This window comes from Ailuropoda melanoleuca, chromosome X (assembly GCF_002007445.2).
Source record: "Ailuropoda melanoleuca isolate Jingjing chromosome X, ASM200744v2, whole genome shotgun sequence".
In the NCBI taxonomy this organism is placed as follows: domain Eukaryota; kingdom Metazoa; phylum Chordata; class Mammalia; order Carnivora; family Ursidae; genus Ailuropoda; species Ailuropoda melanoleuca.
Genome location: NC_048238.1, coordinates 87,653,199 through 87,672,743, shown reverse-complemented (window position 1 = coordinate 87,672,743; position 19,545 = coordinate 87,653,199). Strand labels below are relative to the sequence as shown.

Genomic DNA, 19,545 nt, shown 5'->3' with positions numbered 1-19,545 from the left:
TTCAGCCGTACGTTCATTCAGTCATCAATTCATTACACTGTACACTTTACATATATACAATTTATTTGTCAACTATACTTCAATAAAGCTAGAGGGGAAAAAAGCAAAAACTCATTAGTTCATTTATTTATTCAACAAATGTTTACTGAGCACCTACTCTGTGCCAGGCAGTACAGCTGTGAACAAAACAGATAAAAATTCCTACCTTCGGGGCACCTGGCCGGCTCAGTCGGTAAAGCATAAGACTCTTGATCTCGGGGTCATGACTTCAAGCCCCATGTTGGGTGTGGAGCCTACTTAAAATTTAAAAAAATTTTTTTTAAATCTCTACCTTACATTATACTGGAGGGAGACAAGTAAAATGTACAGAACTTCAGATGGTGATAAGTTCTGGGGGAAAATAAAGCAGGGTAAGGGAGATCAAGAGTGTGAGGCAGAAGGGGTTTTTCTTTTGGGTGCATGGTTGGAGAAGGCCTTATTACCATGGTGACATTTGAGTAAATACCTGGTAGGACGTGAAGGAGTAAGCCATATGGATGTCTATGGGAAGGGAAGAGAGAATATTCTAGACAGAGTGAACAGCAAGTGCAAAGGCCCTGCAGCAGGAGCCAACCTGACGTGTTCGAGGAATACTAAGGCAGCCACCGTGGCTGGAATGGAGTAAGAATAGTGGGAGTTAAATCAGTGAAGTGGCCAGGGCTACATCATGTAGGGCCTTGTAGTCCTCTGTAAAGACTTTGACTTTTACTCTGAAGTAAGATGTGAAACCACTGGAGAGTTTTAAGTAAAGGAATGACAGAATCTGACTTACATTTTTTTTAAATTAGTATGTATTGAAGACATCAGATTGGATGGTGGAAACAGGGGAGCCCAGTGGTGGAAAGGGGAGAGGTTTGCAGTACTCCAGACAGAAGGTGGTGACTTAGACCAGGGAGTGGGGGCAGTGATAAGTCATAAAATTCTAAGTATATTTTGACAGTCGATCTATCAGGACTTACCGATAGTTTGGATATGGAGTGAAGAGAAGGAGGGTTAGTGATAACTCCAGAGGTTTTCGCCTGAGCAACTGGATGATAGACTCTCTATCAACACAAGGAAGACTGCACGAGGAGTGCATTATACTGGGTGGGAGATCGGGAGTTCAGTTCTGGATATGATCAGTTTAGTTAGACTTCCAAGTGAAAACCAGCAAGAGACCAAGAAGGACAGGCCAATGAAGTAGGAGGAAAAGCAGGAAAGTAGGATGTTCTAGGAACCAAGTAAAACAGGAAGGAGTGATCAGCTGTGTCAGATATTCCAGATAAGTGAAGTAAGACAAGGACTGAGAATTGACCATTCGGTCTAGCACTGTGGACATCATTGTTTACCTTGAGAAGAGCAGGTGCTGTGGCACCATGGCGGACAAAAGCCTGAGCAGAGGTGGTTTCAGAGAGAACGCGTATACACATGTTCATAGCAGTATTGTTCATAATAGCCAAGAAGTGTGAAGAACCAATGTCCATTGGGACATGAATAGGCAAACAAAATGGGGTATTTCCATACCATGGAATATTACTCATCCATAAAAAAGGAATGAAGTTCTGACACATGCTACAACATGGATGAACCCCAAATACATTATGCTAAGTGAAAGAAGCCAGTCATAAAGAGCAAGTATTATATAGTTCCATTTATATGAAATGTCCACAAAAGGCAAATTCATAAAGGCAGAAAGTAGATGGGTGGTTGCCTGGGGCTGAGAGGGAATAGAGATTGGCTGCTATTGAGGATAGTATTTATTTGGGGGGTGATGGAATGTTCTAGAAGTGGTAGCAATGACTGCACAAGTGGGGAATGCACTGAAAGCCACTGAATTGTATACTTTGAAATGGTGAGTTTTATGGTATATGAATTATATCTCAATAATATTAATAAAGGGCGCCTGGGTAGCTCAGTCTGTTAAGCATCTGCCTTCAGCTCAGGTCATGATCCCAGGGTCCTAGATTGAGCCCCACATTGGACTCCCTGCTCTGCAGGAAGCCTGCTTCTCCCTCTCCCACTCCCCCTGCTTCTGCTTTCTCTCAATCTCTCTCTGTCTCTCTGTCAAAAAATAAATAAAATCTTTAAAAAAAAGAAACTTCAAAAAAAAGAAACTTTAAAAAAATAATAATAATAAAAAGAAAGTGACTGAGAGGAGTGAGATTGGAGACAGTGAGTAAAGAATTCTTAGGAGTGCAACCACTGTGGAAAACAGTATGGAAGTTCCTCCAAAAATTAAAAATAGAACTACCCTATGATCCAGGAATCACACTACTGAGTATTTACCCAAAGAATACAAAAACACTAATTCAAAGGGATATAGCAGCATTGTTTACAATAGCCAAGATATGGAAACAGCCCAAATATCAAGTATCCATTAATGAATGAATGGATAAAGAAGGTACACACATACACACACACACACACACACACAATAGAATATTACTCGGCCATCAAAAAAGAATGAAATCGTGCCATTTGCAACAATATGTATGGAGTTAGAGAGTATAATGCTAAGCAAAATAAGTCAATTAGAGAAAGACAAATAGCATAGGCTCTCGTTCATATGTGGAACTTAAGAAACAAAACAAATGAGCAAAGGGGGGAAAAAAAGAGAGAGACAAACCAAGAAACAGACTCTTAACTATAGAGAACACACTGATGGTTACCAGAGGGAGGTGGGGGGATGGGGGAAATAATGGATGGGGATTAAAGACTACACCTATTATGATGAAAAATGAGATGAAATTATTAAAAACTAAAAAAAAAAAAAGTTCTTCAGCTTTGTTGGGAAAAGCTTCAAACGGAATACCAGTTATTTAACCAAACTGTGGGTCAAAACTATTGACATCATTTATGGATCCGTGGTAACTTTTTGGGGGATTTGATTTCAGGGGTAAATGATTACGTTGACATGGTTGTAAGAAATTGTGTGGTGAATGTAAGAAGAAAAGAACTCTTCTGAGGAGGTTTGCTGTAAAGAGGGGCCGAGAAATTCGAGCTGGGGCAGGGGGAATGGAGTAAACAGAAGGAGGTTTTTTTTTTAATGACAGAAAAAACAGTATATTTGTATACCAATGAAAATGATCCAATAGAGACAGCCACAAAGAGACATTAGAAGTTACTTTACAAGTGAGGAAACTGAGGCCCAGATGGGGATATTACTTGCCTGTTCTCATTGCTAGCTGCCTGGGACTCGAGTCAGGTCTTTGAGCGTCTAATTGGGTGTTCTTTCCACTACTACTCCCACTGCCTTCCAGAAAAAAGAGGAGAATGTGAGATTGCAGGAGTGACCGTGGGAAATCTGGGAAGCAAGATTTTCCCCTCCAGTAGCAGGAAAAGGGATAGAAAGGGAGACTAAACAGCCATTTCTTCCTTCTCCCCCTTAACTCCAGCCAGGATTATGCTGAAACTTCACCTCCTGACCAAAAAGCATCTGTGGAAAGGAAGTCCCCCTTCCTCCTGAAGCACTCCATGCTGGTGCCGAGCAGCAGTCCCCCGAGACACTGCCCCTGTCCCTTCTTACCTGCAGGGAAAGGAATGAGCAATTTCCCAACCTACATGATGTAACTAATCTTGCTTACGGTCCTCTTCTCAACCTACATGATGTAACTAATCTTGCTTACGGTCCTCTTCTATACAAAGTCGGACTTCTTTCCCTTTTCTCCTCCAATGCGTTAGCCAGTTCTAAACACTCCTTCGAGTTTTTCTTTGTCCTTCTGAAGCTGGGGAACACAAAACGGGGCCTACTATTCTAGTCCGGGTCAGAACCCTGCAGTTCTCTGAGGTGAGGAGGCTGCCTTCTGTGGCCAAAAGAGACAAACTGTTTGCCAAGGTGGAAATAGAAATTCCGTTCTGAATTGAGATATAGAGAAACAGAAACAGAAGCAAAATTTGGCAGGGTGGAGAACGGCCGAGTACAGGTAGCTAAGCCAGTAATCCACCCAGCTTTTGATGATCTGTGGCGATGGAGAGGAGAGATGACACAGATGACCCTGAAAAGGGGATCGTCCCAATGGGATTTTAAAATGCTTCTTGTGCGGTGTTAGTATGTGGGCTTGTATTGTGTAATGTGATGTTGTTTAAATAGTTCATTGATTTTCATAATTCCGTGTGACTTGGACCAGGATCAAAATTGCACACCCCAAGTATTAGTACTTGATGCTTGACTGCCCTCGAGCGTCCTGAATGTCACGGGGAAAGCTGACCACAGAGAAACGGCTGACAGAGAGGTGACTGTCAAGGCAGGAATGCGGACCAAATGAGGCAAGGGTTTTGGCCCTAGGGGGCTGGAAGGTTCCTAATTGCAATGACCCTACAGCAGTGCAGGCACAAGGGAAGGGCCCAGCAACTCACGCAGCAGGCAAGCCTTCTTTGCCCAGGAGGCTGCAAGAGTAGCCAGGATGCCCTTGCTCGTTCCCCTGGCATTGCCCCGGCGAAGGCTTCCACTATACTAATCCGGAAGGGTCCCAGGCTGAGGCCAAAGCATCAGTGAGTCGTCGCTGCTGCTGGTTCAGGCTGAGCAGCTGGTTCCGCAGGTCCGAAGGAGACTGCACATTGATGTGATTTCCTAATCCCCGGTCTTCTGTATTCTCTCTTTCTGGACTTTGTTAGCACATACCCCACCCCACCCCCCAAAAAAGCCATCCACTGACAAGTCGGAAAGCTCTCATAATAGCACTGCGTGCCTTCTAGGCTGTTTTATAAATGCTCGGTTTTATGGAAGATGGCTAATGAGGGATTCTTCCTCTGCCCTGGTAAGGTTAGAAGTAGAGGGAGGGGCAAAGGAAACAAGGCATGTCTCTGGGTGAGATATTTGCCTGGGCATAGAAGATGAGTCCCATGTAAGAACTGGTTATAGAATCTGTCCAAATACATCAAAATGTTTCCAGTGTTTTCTAGAATATCAGCATAGAGAGGGAACTAAGGCACCATGTGGTCCAGCCCCCTGCCTCCAGGCAGGCAAAGGATTTCAGTTAAGCAAGAACAGAGACTTGTCAACTGTTCTTCAGGTCGCCAGAGACAGAGACTCTTGACACCTCTGCTCAGTCACCTCTCCATGTGTGTGCTTTATGCCCTTGATAAGGATCAAGAACGGGCAGACAGAACTGTCATGCTAGGGGCAACTGCAGTAGAGAAGGAGTGAACAGAAGGAAGAGAGGCTACCGGCAGAAAAAGCTTCTGGGGGCTGGTAGGGAAGATTAGCTGCAGCACACGGGACAGGTATGGAAGCCGAGCCTGGCCTCCCAATACCAGCATGGCTGGCTCTGTCTCTTCTCTAAGTGCGTGGGCTCTCGGATCCACCCATCCCTTCCATTTCCACTGGTATCATCTTATTTCACTCACGCAACAAGTAGGCAGAGTGAGAATCTACTCTGTGCCACACACCAAGAATACAGGCATGAATGAGACATGGGTGCCTCCCTCTGTGGATATGGGTTTACAGCCTAGTAAGGAAGACAAGTCCCAAAGATAGGCAATCACAATACATCGAATAAAGGCAAGAAGCCCCCATCTTCTTACACAAATGAAACCTGCAACTTTCCTACAGGTCCCCCTGCTCCATATCCTCTTCCATGATTTGCTGCCCCCAAAGTACTGCTTTCATCGTACTGTTCTCTCCTTGCAAAGTCTTCTGTGCCTCTCCATTCTCCACTGCCTCCCTGCTTTCCTCCAGAGCCCAGTACCCCAGGTCCCCTGTGCTCTGGTTGCAGCATGCCTCTCAACCTTATCGCCCACTACCCTCCCAGAGGAACCTTGAGCCCCAGCAGCCCAGTTCTTCTCATGGACATCCCATCCACCTGGGTGCTTTTCTTCCTGCCATCACCTCTCTTTGCAATGCCCTCCTCTCCACCCCCATCTCTACCTGTCCAGGGATTGAGCTCTACCTACCTCCCAGAATTCAAATACCACCTCCTTCTCTTCCTTCTTTTCTGCCCTGCCCAGCTGGAAATGACTTCTGCCTCCTCTGAGCTTCGACGGCTTGTTTGTGGAAGCACATGGCAATATTCTGGCATTAGAGTGACTTGTGTGAATGTGCTATCTGCCCCACTAGACTTTGCATTTCATTCGGCACTGTATCTCCGATACCTAGCACAAGACTGATACTTATTGAATAAAGGACAAGTGGAGATAGAAGGGCATTACAGACTTGGAGCAGAATCAAAGGAAGCCAAATGAAGTTCTTGGTGACGAAGGGGAATCCAGTATTTCCTACAGAATGCTTATTAGGTTGGTCGGGTTTCTGGCATGAAAGGATAAAGAGGGTCTGTTTCCCTTTAAAAAATAAGTAATGAATTTGCCTTCTATAATCATTAATATTTTCTTAAAAGCAAAGGTTGGGGAGCTTCCAGTTTTTACTCTGCATGGTTTAGCTCTGGCTTAAATTATCCTCAAGGGAAAAGGGCGGACTATCCCTTATGAGAAAATATCAGACCATATGTATTTTTAATAATGTGTAAATATCACCCTACCCCAACTAAACTATATGCTCCTTAAGGACAAGAATGAATTCTGAACTTTCTTTATAAATGTTTTCTTTGCTCCAATGGGGCATTTCTGTGTGCACTTGTGCACACGCACACACGCACATGCACACACAAATGCACACAGCCTTTTGAGGTGCTGAGCAAAACAATAGTTATATTCAGTACTTCACTGATCGGTGTCCTGTGAGACCCTCATAGTGGAATTCTGTAAAATCAGGGCAGGAAGGGACAATTTGATGACAAATTTCCTCTAACTGGACCCACTTCTAATGACTATGAAGGCAGTAGTCATCGCCCGATCACACAGTTCACCAGCCGGAATTTGCAGGCCTGGTTAAGCGAGTGCTACTCCCGCCCCGGCAAGGAGGGGCTTGCTACCATGTTGTGGCCTGAGGGGATCAGTTGCAGCATATTGGCTTGTACTGTGCACCAAAGGATGCAGGCACCAAAGGGAAACAAACAGCATAGGAGGTTTTGATTAAACTTGTATCTTTGACATTTAGTCTGGAAACATGCATTCCTCTGCAATGGAGAGAAAAAACTCAAGCAAGCCATAGGAAATCAAAGGCTCCCTTTATTTTTTAGCCACTTTTGAGCAATCTTTCCAAAGTCTTGGGAATTATCCACTGATGAGTACTTCTTCCTGTCGCTCTTCCTTTGGCAATGACTCTACAAAAGAGAGGTGCACCTATATGTTTAGACCTGGGGCCCTGCAAAGACAGAGACACCACACTGAAGATACCACCAAATGTGATTGCTATGACTGACTGGCAGAATTGAGGTCTGTGAGTGTGTTGGGTAAAGTGCTTCGGGGATATTTTGGGGGGTTTTTTCCCTTTGTTTTTATTGAGATATAATTGACACATAGTGCTGTAGAAGTTTAAGGTGTACAGCCTAATTAACTTGACTTATATATAAGACTGAGAAATGATGACCAAAACAAGCTTCGTTAACACCCATCATTTCATAGATACCAAAATAGAAATGGTTTTTTCCTTCTGATAGGAAAGTATAGGCTCTACTCTCTTAGCAACTCTCCTATGTACGGTAGTACACAGTGTTAGCTATAGTCCCCATGTCGCACATTACCTCCCCAGTACTTATTTATCTTATAACTGGAGCTGTGTGTCTTTTAACTACCTTCCTTCCACACCCCCCCCACCACCCACCTCTGGTAACCACAAATCTGATCTTTTCTGAGTTTGGTATGTGGGGTTTTTTGTTTTAGATCCTACCAGTGAGATCATACACTATTTGTCATGGTCTGACATATTTCACTTAGCGTTATGCCCTCCAGGTAGAGTGCTTTGTTGATGATAGAGTTAAAGTCAAATACACACTTTCGAAAAGAATGCATGTCCAGCCACAGAAAGGAAATCAGGCAATATAACTTTCCAGCTACCCAGCAAAATTAATAGAATTTAATTTTTAGAATTTTTGGCCCTTGTACCTCTGCTCATGGATAGCTCAAACGGCGTCTGATCTTGTCATCTTGCCCTGAGGAGTGGACACAACACTGCCTTCACCTTTGGATGAAATCTTGCTTGAAAACAAGAGGCTATGTGACTGAAAAGGAAGGAAACTGCCCCCAAGCTGGAAAGCCCATTGGGAACTTGCATGCCTAGCATCTTAGGTCAGATTTCCTGAGGAATGACGAGTGACCTTGCGAAGGTTTAAGGAAACCACTTAGAAATCAGGAAAGGTAATCCAATGAGGCCGAGTTGCTGTCGATGGATGCGAAATAGAGAGGAACTGCCTGCAGAAGGCAGCTTCCTTCTATCTGCTGCCTGGAAACACTTCCCTACAGGGAAAAGCAGCTTGGTACCTTGGGAAAATTAAAGGTAAACATTGCTTTCCTCTCCTGGAAGGAAGACCAGGCAGACAAAGTCGAGGCTGTGCTGGGCGGTCCAGTCCTTCCATGGCCCTTTCTCATCAGGGATCTGCCTTTTGCAGCCAGAGCCCCAGAGCAAGCCACAGGCAAAGGGGTTGAGCAGGGGCCAGGATTCTGCCATTAAGCCCAGGCACACACTCGGTGCCCTCCGGCCTTTCCTTGATAACGAGGCCTGAGCTGCGTAGTAGCAACACACCAACAACCATTTTGACGAATATCCGCTTAAACACAGGCTGCTTCCAATTAAAAAATCAGGCTTGATTGTCCACAATAGCTAAATCATGGAAGGAGCCGAGATGCCCTTCAACAGATGACTGGATTAAGAAGCTGTGGTCCATTATATACAATGGAATATTACTCAGCTATCAGAAAGAACGAATTCTCAACATTTGCTGCAACATGGATGGCACTGGAGGAGATAATGCTAAGTGAAATAAGTCAAGCAGAGAAAGACAATTATCATATGGTTTCTCTCATCTATGGAACATAAGAACTAGAATGAACAGTAGGGGAAGAAAGGGATAAAGAAAGGGGAGGTAATCAGAAGGGGGAATGAAACATGAGAGACTATGGACTATGAGGAGCAAACTGAAGACTTCAGAGGGGAGGGGGGTGGGGGAATGGGATAGACTGGTGATGGGTAGTAAGGAGGGCACGTATTGCATGGTGCACTGGGTGTTATACGCAACTAATGAAGCATCGAACTTTGCATCGGAATCCGGGGATGTACTGTGTGGTGACTAACATAATATAATAATAAAATTTAAAAAAAAATCAGGCTTGGCATAGCTGTGTTATCAACTGACCTACTGGATTGTTTTCATTTGCATACATGACTGTGTAAACCGGTAGCACGTGTGCGTGCGTGCACACGCACATGTACACATTGCACCGAACTTGTGGTGGCATTGTGTATAGCCCCAAGTTCAGTTCTGTCTGATAAAATAAGGTCCAGCCCCTTTTCCCAAGCCTACCAAAGGCTGGTCTAGGTTTTAAAATTTGTGCAACTATCCAGGCTGAGTTCTTTAAAACCTAGTGAACTAACACTAAATCACTATGTCATTTTGCATAATTGTCGGGGGAGGAAAGAGTAGAGCCAGACTTCGCCATTGTGTCCAGGCTGTATTCTGCTCACTTTGGGTAAAAAGAATATAATTGTTTAACATTTTAAAAGCAAATAAAAGTGCTTAAATATTTTATAATTTGCAACTTGAAAAGAAAACAGTAATGGGTTTCCAAGTGCATGTCTTTACTTTTAATGAAGTGTTTATTTTTCATGGTTCTATTGGCAATAAAAGAACAGCTCCACATCAAAAGCCTTCAGGGAAGCAGTTTTCATTTGGAGGACAGTGAGATTGCTAATCACTCTGATTTTTTTTAAAAAGTAAACTCACTAGACTATATTTCCAGATATAGGTTATTGCCTATTATCCCAGGTAATTATTTTTTTGTCTCTTACTCATATAGGCAAATTACAAGGCATTATGTACTATACTCTAAAAAGATTTTTTTAAAAAAATGAACTGACACTGAGATCAGGGGGCTCCAAAATGTTTTAATGAACATGTTTCCATTATCCTCTGTGCTTGTTCATTTTGTTGGAAGAATGATTCATTCATTTCAAATTTGGCAACTTAAATAGCAGCAAATATAATTTTCCTATCGAAATGCAAAATCAGTTTATTGCCCTTCCAGACGTCAGGGGGCCGGTTGTGCCTCCTTTTCCTTTGCCGACAGCACCCTCTGCTGGTTTTTATTATCCCTCATATCTAGCGGGATCGACCCAAATTGCAAACGGAGGCCTCCCTGCAACATTACACACAGCAGGACATGATTCATAAATCAGTTTTCCACCCTGGTGATTCATTACCAGATATATTTTTTCTGTAAAACAGCACAGCTCAAGGAAGTCATCAAGAATTCAGAAGCTGCAAGAAATGCCTTCGTTTGATTAATCATCTTTCTGACCTTTTTCTTCTTATTGAACAAGGTTAATAATACTTGTTATCACTCAAAGTTAAACTGGATTAGCTGCCAAGTGATTTTTATTTGCAAAGGCCTGTTATCACTGCCAAGAGGCTTCAAAGTTGGGATTGGTTACATTCCTCAGGTATGACCCCGAGGGACATCTGACCAATGCAACATTTCCCACTGGAGAGGTCAGCAGCTTCCACAGTGACCTGGAGAAGCTGACAAAAGTGGAACTAGATACTTCCAACCGGGAAAATGTCCTCATGTCAACTAACTTGACAGCAACTAGTACCATATATATTTTAAAACAAGGTAAGCCTACTTCCCAATTCACCTGACTATAAAAGCACCTTTCTTAACTTCTACTATCAAACCTCTGCACACCATTAATAAGTAGAATTCACTTCTGGCTGAGAAGATGGCTTCTTCTCCTTATTTTCCAGCTGTGGAGGCTAAAACCCAAATAAAATCACACTGTTCACAAAGTTCGCATAGCAACATTGGGCCACATCTCTGTGGGAGCTGTGCGGTTCAATCCCTGCCAAATCTGCTCTCCCTTCAAGTCATTTCCCAGCACCCAGCTGTTTGTAAAGCTCTTTTAGCCTCTGATTGGGTTATATTAAAGAAATGAAGTCTGTGCCCCATCTGAGATTAGCATTCTAAATCAATGCTGACGTGGGTGAATAAAAAGGATGAATTGAGATACACACCAAGGAAGAACATCAGTGAAACGAGAGAATTAAAATCTCATTCCAGTCAGAGAGAAAAGAATGGAAGAAAAAGGAAGGAAGGAGGGAGGGATGGCGGGAGAGAGAGAATCAGAATAAAACAGAAAGGAAGGAAGGGAGGGACAAAGGGAGGAAAAGAAGGTTGCATTTGGAAGGTATGTCTCAGAAGCTAGAGGGATATGGACACAGAGCAATTGTTTTCTCTGTGCCCAGTCCTTAAGGACTTTTGTTAGGTCGAGGGACCAGACACAGAACTGCCCAGAGTTCAGGTTCACTCTAACAGGATCGGTAGCAACCTTTGTCAGTGTACCCATTTTGCGGGCTGCAGCAGCCAAGCCCGTGGCCACGTCCCCAGGCAGTCAGGATGCCAAGGTGCACTTCAGCCTCTTCCCCTTCCAGCTCCCAGCATGTCAAACTGAGGAGGCCAATCCACCAGGTGAGAGAAGGGTTTTGTGAGGGAGTTCTTTAAAAATGAAAAAGACGAGCCAAAACCAGCCTGCAGTATCAGACAGGAATCTTTTATCCAAGAAACAAGATCGCCCAGCTATGAGAATAACAAGACCCAGGTGGACAGAGAGTGCACATGCCTGTGAGAGTGGTCGTCTAGCCCAGAAGGCAGTTAGGTCCACAGCGACCCACCTGCTCATCCTTCCCCACACTTGCCTCCGGAATCTAAACTTGTCTCTCCTCTGCTTCCTGCACTTCCCTTTCTTCCCCTCACCCCTTTGCTCCTCTGCCTACAGAAAATACCCAGAGTACCTATCGGGTGAGTCCTGACGGCTCCCTACGCGTGACCTTTGCCAGCGGGATGGAGATCAGCCTCAGCTCAGAGCCCCACATCTTGGCTGGGGCAGTCAACCCCACCCTGGGCAAATGCAACATCTCCCTGCCCGGAGAGCACAACGCAAACCTCATTGAGTGGCGGCAGCGCAAGGAGCAAAACAAAGGCAACATCTCAGCTTTTGAAAGAAGACTGAGGGTAAGCCTTGACCCAATGCAAGATACAGAACTTTTGTTTTATGTTCGAAAACTGCAGAGCTGCCCTAATCTGAAGTCCCATTGCAACAAAGCTGTTCTAGGTGACTGACTAGCTTATATGATATACTAATTCAAGAGAGGGTGCTAATGGCTGATAATGGTTCCGTATCCTTAAATGAACATTCTAATAGGAGCTTTCTTTGTCATTAGCCAGCTAAAGTGCGCTAATAGTAGCAATTTCAGGCACCAAGAAAGTCTGGGTGGAGAAATGTGTTTAGTCAGGGCCCTCCAGAATCCCTCACAGCATGTGAGAGAGATGATTATCATGTTCACTACCTTGACCCCGCTCCCTGCTTTGGGGTAGTTTATACTTCGTATGGAAAGAACAGGCAGGTGCACACACAAGGATGTGAGACATAAGGCAACATTGGGACAAAGGCAAGTTAAAAGGAAAACTCAGGGAATGGTACCATTGCCGTGAATACATTACTAAGGGCTAAAGGGGTAAAGGACTGGTAACTGAGATTGGACTAGTGGTGCTCAGAGAACTGCCCAGAGGAAATTAAAGGTTTGGGGGGTTTCAAGTCCTCACCAGGCACAATTCACCACAGTTAACCGGAGATCTCTGTCAAACCTGCCTTTCTGCAGCACACATAAGCCTACAACCACCACAGCACCATGTCTACCTGTCCCTTCTTAAGCATTAACCAATGTTTGGATGATGTGACCAACTTTCCAAATATGGTAACATTCAGTATCAGCCCCAGAGCAACTGGCAGCCCCCGGGAAACACACTCCCCATCGAGGCCAGGCCTGCTTTTAGCACCTGTGTCATGACAGGATACCTGGGATGCTTGCATTTTCTTCACTCGTGGTACAAATTCACTCACAGTGAAAATGTGGTAACCTTTAGGCTGTGGAAATACAACGCCAGACAACCACCTAGTTCCAGCAAAAACAGCCCAACAAGTCCAATGGCGTGATATGGACACAAAATAATGCATGACAGTACTCTTTTTTCAATCACTTCTGTTGGTGACACATAGACACAGACTTCAGTGGTCTTCCTAATGCCACTCAAGTTGTCTACATGCACAAGTCAATTTGCATGTTTTGCTTCTATCTCCAGTCTCTATCAGAACATTTACTGCTGATGTGCCACCGAATTGAGAAGTAGAACCTGGGTAGAGCCCTAGATGGGGAAGTTAGTTGACCTGGCTTAAGAAATGCCTTTATCGGGGCGCCTGGGTGGCTCAGTCGGTTATCTCGGCTCAGGTCTCAGTCTCAGGGTTGTGAGTTCGAGCCCCGCATTGGGCTCCATGCTAGGTGTGGAGCCTACTTAATTAAAAAAAGAAAGAAAAAGAAAGAAAGAAAAGAAAAGAACTGCCTTTATTTTCTTCACCTGTGAAATGAAAATACCATCCTAGAGAAAAGAACCATCTACATATATGGCTTATCAACCTCATGGATTCACCATAGAATAATTGTATCAAATAAATGATCTCTTAGTGCTTCCCCCAGTTTATAGCCTCAATAAAACATTATGAACCGTATAATACCCTATGTGCCTTTGGTTTTTCCCATTCTTTAGGATAACGCATCCTATACTATGTGACTTTGGGATTTTCCACTTTCTAAGATAACCCACCGTTTTCTCCCCTCCATGTGCACAGATAATGGAGAAATTCTAAACTATAATTTATACCTCATATCCCAAAGTGTTCTTAATGTTGAAAAGCTACTGGTCATAAAACATTTGGGGGCTCTTTAGTGTAAGGCAAGAAGTGTTATTTAGTTAATTCTATTTATAATTGACCCATTTCCTTTCCTGTGGTATAGTTGAGCAGATTTGTGGAACCTCTTATAAGGGCAACAAATTCAGGACCTTCTCTTCTATGTGACTTCCAGGGCACTTCCTGAGGTCCTGCAACAGAATGGAGCCCCTTCTAAGCTGAGTGGTGTTACCATGCATGTCCCTAGAAACCTGACAGCAATCCTTTACCTATGTCTTGTGCCTTAGAGTTAACAAAATGCTTTCGTAGCCAGGATTTTATTTGATCACCACAACTGTCAATTGTCGTTATTCCCAATTTATGGCTAAGGAGACTAAGGCCCAGAGAGGTTAAGTGATTTGCCCAAAGTCAAACAGCTATTAAGGATCAGAGCCAGCACTAAAATGCAGGTCTTTACCCAGTGCAGCACTCTTTCCACTACATCATGCTGTGCTGCCTTGTTCCTTAAAATAATTAATCTATAAATCATTGCCCCACTCAGTGGAGCCGCCTTGGCAGGGCCTGACTCCTCATTTCAATGCTGACAAAAAGAGACAAATAATCGACTCTAATGTACTGGCAAGTGTGGGTGGTACAGGACAACTGGCTGGCCTCCAGGCAGGGGAAGTGTGGAAGAAGCCGGGGAAGGGAAGCTGTTTAACTGGCTAATTCTTACCTTCTCTCCCCATCCTTATGCATTTTTGTTTATACTGCTGCCTCAGTTTCCCCAGATTAGGCAAATCTAATTTAGTGGAAACAATATACTCCCCTAACGTAAGTGTGAATCCAGTGTTGACAAGGCAAAATGCTCTGTCCCTGCTAAGCTTATTATTTCAGAGATGGTGCCTCTTCAATTTCTGGTAGCTTTTCAAGGGGCAAGCAGGTAGCACGAGATGTAACATTCTCTCTTCCTGGGCCAGATAGACAGTGACCCATTCGTAAGCACACATGTAAAGAATAAGCCTCTCTGTTGCCCTCAAGTACCTCAAGGCCTTGGGCTGAATCATTTATTTCTCCTGGTGGAGCAGTCATTTCAGAGGAAAGGCAAGTGGGGGTCCCAGAGCTCTTGAGACCGAATCCCAGGTCCAGATAGTCACACAACACAGAAACCCCTGCTGTACCATAGGAAATAGGACTTCTCTTTGAAAAACTAAACAAAGGTGTGATTGTGATTTTTAAATGCGCTTGAGCAGCAGGTCATAAAACACTAATTGTTCAGGCACTAAATGACAGGTTCATTTAAAGGCCCATTGGGTAAGATGATGGGCATTCCAAAAAGCTACCTATCACATCCACCCTAGACCTTCTAGCTCAAAGAAAATGCAGAAAAGGATAGACTTCTCTTGAAGATAAAGCAACAGGTGTTGCTCTTGTCCAATGACTGGTGGGGTTTTTGCATACAAAGTCAGGGTCCCCTTCAAGGTGAGCAAGGCAGACTGCTGAAAAATGTGATATCCTGCTCAGCCTGGGCAGGCCAGGGATTTGTTAACTCTGGGCCATCCTGCACCAGCTCCATTAAGTGAAATAAATCACACTAACATCCTGAGATTTCCTTTATTTTAAAAATCCATTTCCCCCCAGCCTGAGGTGTGTTTGAATCATCTTCCTTACAAAGTAGTTTTACATCCAATCCATGTATCTGATCTGCGGCATAAATACATTTCCCTGGACAATGGAGAAATTAGAGATCAGATCACAGTGGAAGCCGTTGTAAAAGAATTGGACATTCACCCACAGCAAACCGGGTTAGCAACTTCACCCAGCTTGCACCTTGCCACCTCCACGGATAACAACGCCGTTCTAGGAGACGTATCCCAGCGCTGGATCCCAGAGCTCTTCACAAGATTTCACAGGCCGAGATGTGAGGTTACAGCAAAAACCCCTGCTCTGCAGCCTCCTTTATGAAAAGAAAAAAAAATCCAGGAAGCTTTGCACTTCAAACCAAAGTCATAAAAACATGTAAGATGATTATGTGTTTACAAGCAAAATGAAGCAAAGACTAATCTAAAACCCTCACAATTGATTTTGGTCTCCTCTCCACTCAAAGACAACTGAGAACAGGGTAGATTGGTTTTTCAGTGCAACATGTTCATACGTGATCTGAGCTCTGAAAGGGCAAACAAGCCCAGGTGCAACACAGGGTCCCAGGCTGACAAATGATGGGGAATTTGGGAGGCAGCCAAGAGGGTTCCAGCATCTCCCTCCATTCTCAGAAAAGACCTTTGCTGACAGGGCACTCAGCTGCAGGCTGCTCAGAGTTGGAGTTCACATTTGCTTCACACTATTTCAACTTCCTTCTCCCCAGGTGTGCTGGAGGGATTTATTTTGTGAAAATTTAGATAAGGAGGCTGCTTGCAGATAGATGAATCTATTTGGAAAATGTATGTGTGGTTCTCAGTCCCAAGTAACAGTGCATCTACCGCTAAGGAGTCACGTGGAGGCAGGAGATTTCAGGCACCCAGGCAACTGGGCAGAGTTGGTTTTTTGGGGTCAGGGGATTCTTGGGGCCTTCAAATCATAGAAGCTACTCTATTTGTTAACCTTGAGTCAATTCCACTAAGATAACTGGAAGAAAGTATTATTTCACATACTGTTCCAAATGCATATAAACAATAATGATTTGGTATAAAAAATTTCGTGTCTGTTGTATGGTTATACAAATGATTTCACCAACAAGAAAGTAAACAAGAGCGAATTAATATAATGCAAAAAGCATCCAGGTTAAATGATGTGGCAGAAGTTAGGAGAGTGGAGTGAACAAGACTTTGAGGAAGAACTGGTATGCCCATAATTTTGCACCACTTTTCCCAGCTATGAAATGAGGGATATGGGCTGTGCAATCTCTATCATTAGTAGCATTTTCACAACTGATCGTAATTAGAGAAGCTGACATTCACTGAGGTCTTACTATGTGTAATGCCATATACTAACTCATTTAGTACTCTTAACACTTTAACAGGTGGGTTCTATCATTATCATTCTCATTTTACAGATTAAAAAAACAGGCACAGAGACAGGGCCCCTGGGTGGCTCAGACGGTTAAGCGTCCAACTCTTGGTTTCAGCTCAGGTCATGACCTCAGGGTTGTTAGATCAAGCCCCATGTCAAGCCCTGCACTGGGCTCAGCTCTAGGCATGGAGCCTGCTTAAGATTCTCTCTCTCCCTCTGCAACCCCTTCTCTCTTTAAAAGAAGAAAGGGAAGGGAAGGGAAGGGAAGGGAAGGGAAGGGAAGGGAAGGGAAGGGAAGGGAAGGAAAGGAAAGGAAAGGAAAGGAAAGGAAAGGAAAGGAAAGGAAAGGAAAGGAAGAGAAAAAAGAGGCACAGAGGTCACACACAGATAGTATGTGGTGATAGCAGGATTTGAACCCAGGCTGTCAACTCAATAGCCCATGTCCCAAGATCCCTACTGGCACTAAGATTTTCTGGGCCAGCAAGGTAAAGAGAGTGTTTTGGGAGTAAAAAAGAAAAAAGAGGTGAAAGGAAATTCCAGAGGGGGTAGTAGCAGCTGACGCTAACATGAAATACATTCCCTGCTCATTTACAGGCAAATCTGTGAAATAAGTACGGTTTTGATTGTCAGCCTAACAATTATCAATAAAAAATAAATCTGGAGCATTGTACTGATTGAATTCTAAAAATCAAGTACTAATTACCTTAAAACCAGTGACTGTAGAGTAGCATGTACTAATTTAAAATCAGTTGTGACTTTTCTATCCATTCTCATAAATTCGTGGAAATTAAATACAGTGGATCTCCCAAACTGTGATGTGATTATTTGGCCCATCTCACTTATTCACCTTCTGACTTTTTCAGCTGAAGTTAACAGGTTAAGTCAGTTGCACTGTGAGCTGAAATGCTAGATAGCATCCTTGAAAATTTAGCCTTCTCTCTTTGTAGAAGAAATCATGGGGTGCCTGGGTGGCTTGGTCAGTTAGGCGGCCAGCTCTTGATTTCAGCTCAGGTCATGATCTCAGGGTCCTGGGATCAAGCCCCAAGTCAGCCTCCACATTCAGCGGGGAGTCTGCTTGATGATTGAGGATTTTCTCTCTCCCTCTGGCCCTGCCCACCCACCCTCNCACCCTCCCCTGGCTCAAGCACTCTCTCTCTGTCTAAAATAAATAAATGAATCTTTTAAAAAAAAGAAATCAACTGCCATAATCATAGCTTACTTGAGTTCAACACATTTTGTGTATGTGTTTTTTATAGATATAATTATATATTTATATAATAATAAGATATATAAAATATATTCAGTTGAACCATAGCAAATTGCCCTTTTTGTAGGCCAAAAACAGTCAAATATCACCAATATATCTTTATCCCATGAATTGAATGAGTCTTGAATTGGAAGGCTTGAAAGGACTTTCTCTTAAGCAATTAAAACACAAATTCCTAGTAAGGAGCGAGAAGAGGCTCTGCGTAGAGGCAAAGGACACTTCTTTGGAGCTTCTGCCTGTATCCACCCTTTCTAAGCACTTTGATTTCTGCTAGAAACACAACCCGTGGCTCCCTAGGGCACTCACTTCCCTCTTTCCTTTCTGGTCCAAGTATGATCAAAAAGCAAGCCCTTCTCCTTACTTCTCCTTAGCAAAGCTGAAAAAATATAAGGGAAACCAAAGGATGAATTAAAGCATAGATACTTCTTCCCCTATGAAAAATTTTTACCAAGTCCGGCTTTCTTACCCCAACATAGGTACGGCTTATCAGTTGCCAAACTCAGAGGTCTCGTTCAGTGTGCAACCTGTCCAAAGAGACCCCTTTTAACTTGGGGCTATTCCCAAATTTCACCCTTTTCTTTGCCCCCTCTTTTCCAGCACAAGAATTGGTGTAGACTGTTTGGAGGAAAAGTGTGTTGGGGAGAAAAACAATTTGCTTCTACCCTTCTAAGTTCTTTGGCTGGTATAATAATTAAGCTGACGTAAATACAGTTTACGAGGAGAAAAACAAGCATAAGTTTAATAACACGTATACCTCCTATGTTCATGAGAGACCCAAAAAAATGAGCAGATCCCCAAATAGCTAAAGCCAATACCATAAGTAACATCTCCAGCTAAAGACAAAAGATGTTGGAGGTGGGGAGTCAATTATGGGAGGTTACCAGGAAAGTGACAATAAACAAGGGTGCGGTTGTTGCTGTGCACTTTTAAATCCTCACCTTCTCCATTGCTAAGAGCTCCTACAGATTTAGTCACTCCCCACTTTCTGGTACAAAGAGACACCCTTACAAATGGAAATTCCCCCTTATAAATGCAAATGAATAACAACAGTTTTTTAAGAGCTTCTCCTGTGGCTGTTTCTTAAAAGTAATGGGACTAAAATAACCCTTATGCCAAAGAGGCATATTTTGGGGTGGCCAATTCTGCTCCCATGCAAGTGGAAATAAAGACGGATGGCCCACACTTAGGTCAAAGGCGATTATTGTATTTCAGGCAAACTAGTATTTGTATGAATGTGAAGCTTTCCCAACCTTACTTATGACCCCAACAATCATAGGCAATCAGCTTAATTTTGTATTCCTGCCATAAGGGCTGGAGCACATAAGCACTCAAGGATGAGGATGGGAGAGCCCACCCGGACAAGCATACTCCTTCCCAGCCTTCTCACAGGTAGTTTCCACAGGAGACTCAGGGGGACTCTGTGGCATCTTCTATTCCTTCACACCCTTTCTCAGCTCTTAGCCAAATTTTACAGTACCTTCTG

At 43.6% G+C, this 19,545-nt stretch overlaps 1 protein-coding gene across 1 annotated transcript in view; it reads left to right on the top strand.

The window, feature by feature from the left end:
* The window catches only part of TENM1 (teneurin transmembrane protein 1), a 761,614-nt gene that overhangs the window by 725,190 nt on the left and 16,879 nt on the right, over positions 1-19,545 (top strand). Inside the window, exons 28-29 of the mRNA XM_034649058.1 lie at positions 10,508-10,680; positions 11,840-12,075. Coding sequence (XP_034504949.1) covers positions 10,508-10,680; positions 11,840-12,075 — 409 coding nt within the window. The remainder of the gene's footprint in view (positions 1-10,507; positions 10,681-11,839; positions 12,076-19,545) is intronic.